We start from the raw sequence: 13,376 nt of genomic DNA on the forward strand, positions 1-13,376 counted from the left end.
AGTCTAATTTTTGAACTTTGTTTGTTCTCACCCCCTTCTTTGTCTAACACCTTGCCCCATGCTTCTGTGACTTTTGGGTTGGTCCCAATAAAGGTATCACCCAGTTGTGAGTCTTTCCTGTCATTGCCTTAACAATTTACTGTTGTTTTTGTTTCAAACATTGCAAATTGTGGACAAAATGGATTGCTTCAAGAAGTGGCAGAGAGACATCTCTAGATTTGTCTGGCAGGGCAAGAAGCCCAGAATAAAATTTAAGATATTAACTGATGCAAAGGAAAGGGGTGGATTTGCCCTGCCAGACTTTAAACTTTACTATGAATCAGCAGCTTTTTGCTGGTTGAAAGAATGGCTGCTTCTTGAAAACACTGACATTTTGGACCTAGAAGGTTTTAATAATGTATTTGGATGGCATGCATATCTGTGGTATGATAAGGTCAAAGCACACAAAGCATTTAAAAATCATATTGTCAGGAAAGCATTGTTTAATGTTTGGATAAGATACAAGGATTTATTGGAAAACAAAACCCCAAGGTGGCTGTCACCGGTGGAAGCGAAAGCTCTGAAAAGGCTCAATATGGAGGCCAAATGGCCGAAATATTGGGAAATTTTGGAACAAGATGGGGATAGACTGAAATTACAGAGTTTTGAGAAATTAAAAAACAAAGTGCGAGACTGGCTTCATTATTACCAGATAATGGAGGCATATAATTTGGACAAGAAAATTGGTTTCCAGGTGGAAAAATCAAAATTAGAAACAGAACTGTTAGAACCCAAAACTAAGATTTTGTCAAAGATGTATAACTTGCTGTTGAAATGGAATACTCAGGATGAAACGGTGAAATCTGCTATGATCAAATGGGCACAAGATGTTGGACATAACATAATGATGGCTGACTGGGAACAGTTATGGACCACAGGTATGAAGCTTACGGCATGTAATGCCTTAAGAGAGAATATTATGAAAATGATATACAGGTGGTACATGACGCCAGTCAAGCTTGCAAAAATTTATCATTTGCCCGATAACAAATGTTGGAAATGTAAAGAAACTGAAGGTACATTCTTTCACCTTTGGTGGACGTGCCCAAGGATTAAGGCTTTCTGGGAGATGATATATAATGAATTGAAAAAGGTATTTAAATATACCTTCTTGAAGAAACCAGAGGCCTTTCTCCTGGGCATAGTCGGTCAATTGGTGCCAAAGAAGGACAGACCTTTTTTTATGTATGCCACAACAGCAGCAAGAATACTCATTGCAAAGTATTGGAAGACACAAGATCTACCCACTCTGGAAGAATGGCAGATGAAGGTGATGGACTATATGGAATTGGCGGAGATGACTGGCAGAATCCGAGACCAGGGAGAAGAGTCGGTGGAAGAAGATTGGAAGAAATTTAAAGACTATCTACAGATAATTAGATAATTTGTAAAATTAATGAATGTTAGAATGATGTTGGATAGAAATTAAGTGGTTTTCAGCTGTAATACTATAAGGGAATATGAAAAATGGATTATTAATAGGTAAAAATTTAAAGTTACAATATTTTAAGATTAAAGATTAGGATAAACAAAGAGGGTAAGGATTTGCTGAACCAACAAACTGAACTGGAATACAAAAAAGGGAAGCGTGAGGAGGTCCGGGAAATAAGCTAATGAAAAATAAGTAATGGAAAGATTGAGTTGTTTTTAGCCATTTTTATTTTTGTACCTTTTTCTTCTTTTGTTTTTGTTTTGTAACATTTTGAAAATCTTAATAAATATCTTTTAAAAAAAAATTTAAAATTTTTTTGCCACAGAGCATTTGAAGCTACCCATATTTAGATTCACCTTGAATCAGTTCTGGTGTTTTCAGCTTGTCTGCTCACTGTGAAAAGAAAAAGGGGGGAGCCATTATTATTTGGATAAATGGAAATACAGTCATACCTCGGGTTGAATGCGCTTCGGGTTGAGCGTGTTCGCGTTGCGCTCCGCGGTAACCCAGAAGTAACGGAGTGCATTACTTCTGGGTTTTGCCGCATGCGCAGACGCACAAAATGACGTCACACGCATGGGCAGAAGCGGCGAAAAGCAACGCGTGTGTGCGCAGACGTGCCATTTCTAGTTACATTTGCTTATAGATGCGAACAGGGCTCCAGAACAGATCCCGTTCGTATCCAGAGGTACCACTGTACAGTATGCTTTGTAACGTCGTAGGAGAACAATGTGTGGTTCCACTCTTAATGACTGTATTTGCAGTGGAATGTTTTGTATGTGCTACCACAGAGCAAACTTTTTCAGCAAACTTTTTGTTAGCAAACTTTTTCAGCATGGGGCCGGTCCACTGTCCCTCAGACCTTGTAAGGGGCCGAACTATATTTTGGGGGGGAAATGAATGAATTCCTATGCCCCACAAGTAACCCAGAGATGCATTTTAAATAAAAGCACATATTCTACTCATGTAAAAACACACTGATTCCCGGATCGTCCCCGGGCCGTATTGAGAAGGCGATTGGGCCAGATCTGGCCCCCGGGCCTTAGTTTGCCTACCCATGGCTAGGGCTTGCCGATCAGAAGGTCGGCAGTTCAAATCCCTGTGACGGGGTGAGCTCCCGTTGCTCAGTCTCAGCTCCTGCCAACGTAGCAGTTCAAAAGCACGCCAGTGCAAGTAAATAAATAGGTAGTGCTGCAGTGGGAAGGTAAACGGCGTTTCCGTGCACTGCTCTGGTTTCACCAGAAGCGGCTTAGTCATGCTGGCCACATGACCCGGAAAAACTGTCTGCGGACAAACACCGGCTCCCTCGGCCTTTAAAGCGAGGTGAGCACCGCAACCCGAGTCGTTTGCAACTGAACTTAACTGTCAGGGGTCCTTTACCTTTACCTTTTTACTGGAAAGAGGTGTGTCAGATGCCTGCATAGTGGACTTCTGATTGGTGGTGAATGCACAAGCAGAGGAGATAGAAGTAAAATATTAAAGTTATGTTTTATATAGCGTTCATTTCTGCACTGCTGTGTGAAGATGGAGTTTGCTCAGAATGAAATACTGCTTGTATCATCCATGCTTAGAGCTTGTGGTGTGGATCCCTCTGGTGGACAGAACTGTGAAAGATACACTCTTTAAAGAGCCCAAGATTCCATCATACCCAAACAAAAGCCAGATTGTATGTGGCTGGCTGCTCAATTCTCAGTTGCTCCCATTGAAAGATACAGGCTTTGCCTCACACTCAGCAATCTGCAATGTGGAGTATAGCGACAGCAACACTGTCCATCACCCCCAGACACTTGCAGGGGGCAAGTTATTCTATTCCAGCAGTATAAGTACACCCTGAGTACTTTTAGCTGAGTGATTACCATTCACTGCTGTGGTAAAAATAAAATAAATTACTGCACTGGGGGCAACTTCACAGTGGGAGTAAATTATCTCTGTATGGTGGGCTGCCTGGCTCCATTTACTGTGAATCTATGGGAACCCCTGTGCACCCCAGGGGTTTCTGTAACATAATATATTTCACCTCCCACATGAACCTGTGTTCTGACTATGATAACAACAGACATTTTGAGGCCTGTATAGCTAAATTGTTGCCTTTATCAATTGGTGATGCTAAATTGCGGCACAGTGTGCTTTTGTGTCCAGCAGGGGTCACATGAGCACTAGAAGCTCCAGCAGAACAACACTAGCCCAGGCCACAACTTCACAGATGTGGTGAGCAGGCATTGTCTTCAGGGTTCCTTGCCTGTGTAAGTTGTGCCTTGCTAGGTTAGACTGATACCTACTTTCTAAGAGTCTCAGAAGACACTAGAAATTGACCCGGGGTTTGTGTCCTACCTTCCATAACACCCCAACCATCCTCATTCCTTCTGTAATGGTTTGAAGTTTTTGACAGAAATCCCTCAGAAGTGAAATTGTGCCCTTGAGCACCATCCCATATTCACCAAATGTGCCATTGTGAACAAACCTGTTCAGCTTTCAAAGGAACCAGGGTAGCAGAAGTGGTGTAATAGAGCAGAAGGATTGCTGTATTGTGAAAGTACTAATGGGGAGGATATTAAGGGTTTTCTCAACAAAATAACATATAATCCAGGCTTTATTATTGGTACAATGTTAGTGTTCTGTGTAAATTACTACTATATTATTACTACTATATTTTGTCAAAATCTTCTGCTTCTGCTTCAGAATACCGTTTAATTCCTGCATGTGCTTAAGAGGTATCAACGGTCAAATGAATTGCCAGGATTTTTAGTAAAAGAGAATTATGTTTTTGTTTAATACATGGATCTCTTGTATTTTAACCAATGTAGCATTGAGAATATAGACACTGGAACATCATAGTGGGGAATTACGGTAATTTTTCCTAGGGGTGGACCAGCAGATTTCAAGTCTGTTAAATGTTGCAAATTACTTTGTATTTTTTTATATAAAAAACCAGGGGATGCCACCCCTGCTCGTGTTACTTGCCAACCATTCACAGCTTGTCTATATATTTCCATCTTTGTTTTATTCAAACTTCTGTTATTGTTTGAAACCACAATTTTAAAACCTGCCTTCTCTTTTGTTCCCCCGCCCTGACCGTGCAGACTACAAATTTTCCAGTGAGGGCTACGTGACGACAGCCTGACATTTTTGTGTATATAGGGATAAATACCTTTGTTTACAGTAGAGGTAGGGAACCTGTGGCCTTCTAGGTGTTGGTGGACTATAATATTTGACCCTGCTAAGAGAAAGAGTGTACGATAGGAGTGCCTGGCATGCTCTGGTCCATGGGGTCACGAAGAGTCGGACACGACTAAACAACAACAAAGAGAAAGAGAAACATGGATAGAAAAGTACCCTTTGGTTACCATCAACCAAGACCTCAAATAAACTTTAAAATAAAGGCGAATTCATTCCTTACTCATGCTTAGGGCCTTGCTGCGTTGACAGGGGAGCAGGCCTGTGCTTTTAGCCTTGTCCCTGACATTGTTGTGCCTTTCTGCAACAGCTGTGTGTTAGGCACGGTTGTCTGCAGTGAAATTCCAATGTGCGCACGCCTGCTTGTGTTGTTGAGGCTCCTGCAGCTGGAACACCTGCACAATTCTGCAGTGGTGTCCTGATAGCTCATAGCTGCCACTTAAGCAGCAGCTCATGCACTGGAATTTCACTTCACACAGTTGCACACAATATGTGGTTGTTACAGAAAAGGAGCACCAGTGTTGGTGGCACAGCTTAAAAGCTCTCCATCAACACAGTGAGGCCTACACGAAAGCAATTTATAAATGGGGCTTAGCTGGTCCCCCTTTGATTTTTGGTAATAGTTTTCCAAAAATGTTAACAATAAAACCTAGCCAGAAGTAAAACAGCTACAGGCAGGCTTCAAGGAATCGAACTTGAAAGACGATAAATTACAGATATCAGTGTAACAATTACTTGATATTTATAGGGTGGAGCAGCACTTCAGATACTTTCCATCTGTTCTTTCTGTACTTTCCATACATTTTCTAAAAATAGATAACAAGTGGCAAAGGAAGGGTCTGGCCTGGTTTGGTTCTTAGAAACTCTGTTCTATTTATTGATGCAACTCATTTCACTAGATGTTCCTAGCTGGGACTGAACAGTGGAATCAGTTTGGCCTTTCCAGTGTGAGGCAACCTCTGTTCTGGCAGGAAATCAGATACTGTTTTTTCCGGCAAAACAAATAACTTTGCTTCAGTAGTATTTCACATTAATTTGGTAGAATGTCGAAAGAGCTGTCTTTCCCCTTCATATGGAGGGTGTAGCAAACTCCCTTCCCATCTCACATAAGTGAATAATTAAGGGAGCCATCCTATACTCAGGAAGCTGGCACAAAGCAAGTGGCTTTAAGCGAAGCCACTGCAAAGTTGCACAAGATCCAAACTCTATTCAGCAGTTGGGCTACTGGTAGCTAAGCCAGACAAAGCCTGGCAGAGGGAGAACAAGCCTTTAAAATAGTGTTTGATTTACATCACCCTTTTTTGCTAGCTTAACTTCATATGCTCAAGCTGAGCAGGCTAGGATCCAGCCTAAGCACGCATACCCCCCCTCCTGCTGGTCCTCCCCCCAGAATGCCCCCTTTTAAGGACTTAAACCAGCTTGGGCTCAGCTCAGCCAACTGGAGAGTCATTGGTGTCCCTCGAGCCGAGCTGAGGATTGCTACTTCCACTGGCGTGAGCTGGCTGTGCTGGAAGCCTCCTCACTCAGCCGGAGATTCTCTGGATCCTGCCTTCTCATCCCAGCAGATCTTGCTATAGGATTTCTCCCTATGTGCCCAGCTTAACATTTCTTATAAGGATGACTGAGGAAATGCTTTTTCGTAGCTTTTATGATATTTTGTTGGGGTTTTGTGTAAGTCTCTTAATGGATTATTTTTTGCTGGAGAGGCCTCATATAAATCTTTTAAATAAATGTTACCACCTGTTGTTAATGTATTTAGTTTTGTATTCCTGGGTTGTAATCTGAACCATTCTATAAGCCTCCACGAGGCTTATCCTGGTCTCTTTTCCTTCAGGAAAGGGAAGTCAAAATGGAAAGGAGCAAAACAGGTTGTAATCTTGAGTGACCCATTTTGCCTACTGTTTTATTGCCACACCTCTTCCACTTGTTTGACGTCATACTGTTTTTGCCCTTTCTCTAGCTGATTGACACAATCGCCTCAGAAATCGGAGAACTGAAACAAGAAATGGTGCAAACAGATCTGGTGCTAGAAGATGGACCCACCAGTTTACAAAGGTTAGTAGCATTATATGGCAAGCATTTGGTGTGGTTGTGCTACAGAGGTCAAGAAGGTGATGTCTTCCACCATGCTGATTAGTTTTTAGTACTACAACTATGAAATACTACTTGGTACTTTGGCTAAGATTAAAGCAGTTTTCCATTGACAGTGACTGGTGATCAAAACTGTTGTGTGTTCATTCTTTTTATTTGCTCTTGTAGTAATTTAGTGGTTACTGGGACATAGTTGTTCAACTTAAAACTAATAGCATGTAGAGTCTTTAAGAACTGAATGTAGAAATGAATGTAGCTTTCAGGTTTAGCTACTGAGAGATTTCAGCCAAAATTACAAAAGTGCATGCACTTTTTATTTCATGAATATATTGAGGGCAGTGAAGGGGGCAGCTAGTTAGGTTTAGACAGGAAATAATTGTTCTGTATGTAGAATTTATGCTACCTTTTAAACCAGATCTGAGATACTATTTGTGTTTAAACTACTGTTAATTTCAGTAAGAACTGAGATTCTCATAATTTACAAACTAGTTTGAAAAATTTCAGATGGGAATAGTGCCCTTTCTGTTTTTCTGCATAACTGCTGATGCTCTGGTATATCTTTGAATGAAGTCCTGCTGCTGACCAGTAAACTGAAGGATCGTGGGTCAAGCTGAAGTTCATTTTGGATGAGAATGCCAGCCTGGCATGTGCAATGGAAGCCTGGCTAGATGAGGTGTGGGAAATTAATCGCTTTCCAGCTTTGCCCGGCAGACTTCCTAACAGAGTAGCCAATTAGCCCTGGGGAAACAGCAGCAGAAGTGCAATCACCCGTTCATAAAACTAAGTACTGGCCAGGCCTGGTCCCTCCATGAGGCAGGTGGAGGCAGCCTCCTCAGGCGGAGGCAGGCGCGCTAGCTTGGCCCTGTGACCATGGGTGCTGGGCCCGTGCATGCTGCAGAGGCTGTGCACGCGGCGTCAGCACATCGTGAGGCGTGTGCGTCAGCACACCCAGCAGTGTGCACGAGTGACATCAGCACGCCCCATGGCGTCACTCGTGCACGCCGCCAGGCAGGCTGATGTCGCACGTGCATGCCCGGCTGCCCGCCACTGCAATTTGCCTGGCCCCTTCATGGAAAATGTTGTGGGCCCCAGGGAGCCGGTGCTAATGGGTGGAGGAATACAAGGAGCACTTCCGCGAGAGCTCATGCGCCACCGCCATAGAAGTGAAGAGAAGCCAGAAGTCACAGCTGCACAACTCCTGTGAGAGGGGCTTCAGCGGGGGTGGCACACAGCATGAGCACAGGGTGACACCTTCCCATTTCACCTCAGGCAGCAAAAGAGGATGGGCTGCCCAGTCTTTGGCAGCTGCTGAGTTTTGAGTGCGACACTCCAAGATGCTGGTGTGCCATCTACCTTGCGGCTCCATCATCTTCCTTCCAGGCTTGTTGAGGTGGTCTTAGGGCGAAGTTAAACTTATTATCCTAGGTCAGTGTTTTTAACCCTTGACCAACTACATGCTTTCTCTGGCTCCCCTGTGGAAGCCACTTACACTAGGGTTCTGTTGCAGTAAGTGAGGATTTCCTCGTTCTGCTTCTGCCCCACCCCTTTTCGGTGCCATTTTTGGCACATGTGTAAGTGGGAGCACATTTGTCAGCAGGAACCCAAGCAATGCACCTGCTCTTCAGGGCTGAGCCCCAGGCCTGAGCTGACACAGGGCTGCTCCTCAGGGCTGCTCTTCCCAGACTTAGTGTGCACATGATGAGAGGCATGGAGAGGGCAAAACAAGGTTAAGATCAGAAGCAGAAATATTTTGTTATTGTGGAGAAGGAAAGCGTGAAACACACAGCACAGGAAACACATGCAAACATGGTCCTTTCCTGCAACACAGAAGACACTCCTCACTTTGAGGGTGAATTTTTAAATTCCCTAGTTTTGGGGCTGAAACTGCCTTGGTCATCTTGTTTTCTGACATACGCTGGGAATAGACAGCAGGATTGTGTCATTTTTGCTCTGTTGGACCTCTCAGTAGCTTTTAATACCATCAGCCATGATTTCCTCCTGGACCAGCCAGCTGAGTTGGACCTAAGTAATCTTACCTGAAGGGCAGGTTTCTGCAGGTGGTGCTGGGGAGTTCCACTTTGCTGTTGTTCATTCTTTCAGCATCCATATAAAACAACTAGGAGATGCTGTCTGTAGTGCATTAATGTACAAAGAAAACCCAGCATTTTCCATTCTACTCCATGCAGGCAGTAGAAACCTTTGATCAGTGTATGGAGGCTGCGAAGGGCTGGCAGGTGGCCAACGAACTGAGACTTAATTCAAGGCAAGATAGAGGAGGTAGAGTTGAACACTTGGAAAGCTGTTGTGAGCTGGGACATTGTTTCTTCTGGATGGGGTGGTACTCCTTCTGAATGGTGTGGTGTGTACTTTGTACCTTGCCCTTTGCATGTCAAGGTAGTGTCCATGGCCAACATTTGTGCTTTTTGACTGGTGCGCCAACTGTGACTCATCTTAGAGAAAGCAGATCTGGTCATAGTATGTTTGCACCGCATACAGGTTGACTCTTACCATGTGCTGTACTTGGGGCTGCCTGGGAAGGCAGTTTGGAAACTACAGCTGGTGAAAAATGCTACTGCCAGGGTAATGTCGGTTACTTGGAATAAATAAATCCTTTTCTTTTGGAGGTGGACTAGCTCCTTGTTTGTTTCCAGGCTCAGTTCAGACTGCTGGTTCTGACCTTTAATGTCCTGAACAGTGTTGATCCATGGTATCTAAAGCATCACTTACCTCTATATAAAACTGACAAATAGAAGGGGAAGAAATGGAGGCAGTGAGAGCTTTTACTTTCTTGGGCTCCATGATCACTGCAGATGATGACAGCAGTCACAAAATTAAAAGATGCCTGCTTCTTGGGAGAAAAGCAATGACAAACCTAGACAGCATCCTAAAAAGCAGAGACATCACCTTGCCAACAAAGGTCTGTATACTTAAAGCTATGGTTTTCCCAGTAGTGATGTATGGAAGTGAGAGATGGACCATAAAGAAGGCTGATTGCCAAAGAATTGATGCTTTTGAATTCTGGTGCTGGAGGAGACTCTTGAGAGTCCCATGGACTGCAAGAAGATCAAACCTCTTCATTCTTAGGGAAATCAGCCCTGAGTGCTCACTGGAAGGACAGATCGTGAAGCTGAGGCTCCAAGACTTTGGCCACCTCTTGAGAAGAGAAGACTCCCTGGAAAAGACCCTGATGTTGGGAAAGATGGAGGGCACAAGGAAAAGGGGATGACAGAGGACGAGATGGTTGGACAGTGTTCTCGAAGCTGCCAGCATGAGTTTGACCAAACTGTGGGAGGCAGTGGAAGACAGGCGTGCTCTGATCCAAGGGGTCATGAAGAGTCGGACACGACTAAACGACTAAACAACAACAATATAAAACTTTGTTTTCCAGTTGAGAACTTCATGGAGGCTATATTTCTCATATCATCATTGCCAGAAGTTAGGTTGGGAAGGGCTCTGTGCAGCAGAGGTGGGACAACAGATGCCTGTGCCTATATCTGCCTTTGACTGAACTTAACCATCCAGGGGTTCTTTACCTTTACCTTCACCTTACAGCCCATTGGTACAGTTGGGAGCTCTTCCACTGTGCTGACCTGGTGTGCATTACTGAGACATGGATGGCAAAGATGGGTGGGTCACATCTTACCCAGGTCTGTCATACAGGGTGCTTGGTGCAGCACCAATCCAGGCTAGAGGACCAGGGAGGTGGGGCTGTTGTAGTTCACTGTAGTTTGTTCTTACTTAATGGGAAATGTGCTTTAGAGTGGGACTAGAAAACCTGTATCTGAAGTTGGGTCTTAGAGACAGATTAGGGCTGCTGTTGGTGTGCTGTCCACCCAGTGGCCCAACTGAGCTGGTCACAGTGGTCTTGGAGGCATCCCAGACAAGAATTATGGGTGATCAACTTGGGATTTCATGGCCTCCATGGCACCCATGGGACTGTCTCAGTTTGTCATAGGCCTGACATACAGAGCTGGCCTACCCTTGACTTTGTCTTTGCTCCAAGTAGGGAGAGGGATGTTTTGAAAACAGGAAATTGTGATTGAATGTTAATTGACATGATTTAATTGATGGTATTGTGCTACATCTAGTTCTGCTATAATTGTGACGTCATCTTTTACTAGAATGTCATTGTGACAAGTGCCTGCAAAGGTTGTTAAGTGTTGAGTAAATGTCCCTACTCAACTTTTTCCATCATATGGTGCACATTTGACAGCTAGTTTGCAAAGTACAGATACAAGTGTCCGCATTCCCCAGTTGAACAGCAGTGGCAGAGGAGAGAACTGTTGGGCATTGTGTACTCACTGAGGGTAATTTCATGCTCATCCACCTCATTGTGTAAGTCGCTTCCACGTGTCTGGGTCCTGCTGGTGACATATGTATTGAGCATGAGATTTGGCCACAGGTGGAAATATGGTAGCTTCTCATAGCAGCAGAAGAAACCATACCATGTCATTGTTCCTCCTGTGTACTAGTGTTGCAGTGCACCCAACTGCACAGATGCAGCTCCCACACTGCAGTGGTAATGAGTAAATCAGTGTGGAGAGGAAGTACAGCTTTGCTGTCTCTTCTCTTGAAACCAAACAGGAAGAACAGGAATTGAAGAGAAGAGCCTTGGTACTGCCTCCTCTTCCCACTGACAAGTCTGTACGAGGAGTTATGAATCATCATTCTGCTCAAAAGGGTGGCGCTATGTGAGTGGTGGATGAACTGATGATGCTCGGGCACCGGCTTCTGCCCCTGTAATACTTTTCTTATTACAAAATACTCTTACTTTCGCTGGAATGTAAATGCCCTCCTTCAGTGAAGCATAGATCAGCTGTGTAATTGAGGTGTTTGTGTACCTGCACCATGGTAAGTCACCTGCAATGAGTCTTACGGTTCCAAGTGCTCTGTTCTTGTGCTGGGGCAGTGCTATACAATTCTTCATTGTGAAGTCATTTAATGAGTCCATTGTGACTGGCAGAACTGGAAGATACATTAGAGAGAGAAATATATTTAGCCTGGGATCTTGAGGAAGCTTGTCAACATGTCTCTAAAGTTCCCAGGCTGCTTGTCCCAGAGTCTAGTTTCTGCATCGCTAGATCACTTCTGTAATAGTCACTTCTGATGTGAGTTGCAGGATGCTTTTCCGAGACAGTAAAAGACAACTGCAATCATACATTCTAAAATAGGCTTGTGACGGAGGGAAGAAAGTTGGACCTTCATTGTAGTGCAGGTGTTAAAGTATGGAATGGATGCATAAGGTCTTGTGTTCCTCAAAAAAAAAAGGTAAAATCCTGAAAGTTGTACTGGAAGCTGCATAGAGCATATAAATTTGCTGGACATTGTTTCATTTATATATCAATGTCCAGCAAAATAACAGCTTATAATACAAATGTGTGGCTAACTTTTTGAAAATGGGGTAAATAGTCTATCATTTTATGGTAGAACAATAATTATATAATGTTTCAGAGTGCTCATAGTGCTTCATGTATATTAACTCAGAAATCTTTACAACAACTCTGTAAGGTAAACAAGTATAATTATCTCCATACCACAGAAGTGGGGTTTTGGGTAGAATAAGAGCATGTTGAAGGCCACACGGAGGTGAGATATGAATTAGGGACCTCCTGTTCACAGATTGCATTACATACCACTTGCTTGGTTGCCATATTTCAAACCAGGACACCCCAAAAGTTTTTTTTAGGAAACCACCAAAATTCCCCCTGGATGTCAATTCCGCCTTTGAAATCCCGGTAATGTCCATATGTATGGCAGCCCTATATTAACATAATTTATGGTATTTCCTAACCTTGCCTCTACACCCTGTGTCCAAGAACAGGCAGCAACACTCCCTAGTAAAGCTCACAAACAGCTAACTGCAATAAGGATTGTCTCTTCCCATATGAACTGACCCAGACCCTTCCATTATCACCAGAGGCCCTTCGTGTGCCTCCGCCATGAGAGATCCAGAGGATGGCAACTTTAGAACGGGTGGCTCCCCATTTGTGGAATGCTCTACCCAGGAAGACTTGTCTGGTGCCATTATTATACAGGTGAAACTCGAAAAATTAGAATATCGTGGAAAAGTTCATTTATTTCAGTAATTCAGCTTAAAAGGTGAAACAAATATATGAAGTACTCATGACATGCAAAGCGAGATATGTCAAGCCTTTATTTGTTATAATTGTGATGATTATGGCGTACAGTTGATGAAAACCCCAAATTAATAATCTCAGAAAACTTAGAATATTAAATGAAATCAGCAAAACAAGTATTGCAAATAGAGTAATATTGGACCTCTGAGAAGTAGAAGCATGCATATGTACTCAGTACTTGGTTTGGGCCCCTTTTGCATCAATTACTGCCTCAATGCAGCGTGGCATGGATGCTGTCAGCCTGTGGCACTGCGGAGGTGTTATGGAAGACCAGGAAGCTTCAATAGCAGCCTTCAGCTCTTCTGCATTGCTCAGTCTCATGTCTCTCATCTTTCTCTTGGCAATGCCCCATAGATTCTCTATGGGGTTCAGGTCAGGCGAGTTTGGTGGCTAATCAAGCACAGTAATCCCATGGGCGTTGAACCAGGTTTTGGTACTTTCGGCAGTGTGGGCAGGTGCCAAGTCCTGCTGGAAAATGAAGTCAGCATCCCCATAAAGCTCGT

General features: G+C 43.6%; 1 protein-coding gene across 6 annotated transcripts in view; it reads left to right on the top strand.

Moving 5' to 3' along the window:
• RIN2 (Ras and Rab interactor 2) overlaps window positions 1–13,376 on the top strand; it is a 75,853-nt gene that overhangs the window by 20,620 nt on the left and 41,857 nt on the right. For 2 of the 6 annotated variants that reach the window (XM_081015149.1, XM_081015154.1), the window contains exon 3: window positions 6,606–6,700. In XM_081015149.1, coding sequence (XP_080871275.1) covers window positions 6,606–6,700 — 95 coding nt within the window. The other 4 variants (XM_081015151.1, XM_081015150.1, XM_081015153.1 and 1 more) reach the window with 4 other exon arrangements.

This window comes from Podarcis pityusensis, assembly GCF_964106645.2.
Source record: "Podarcis pityusensis genome assembly, chromosome: 7".
In the NCBI taxonomy this organism is placed as follows: domain Eukaryota; kingdom Metazoa; phylum Chordata; class Lepidosauria; order Squamata; family Lacertidae; genus Podarcis; species Podarcis pityusensis.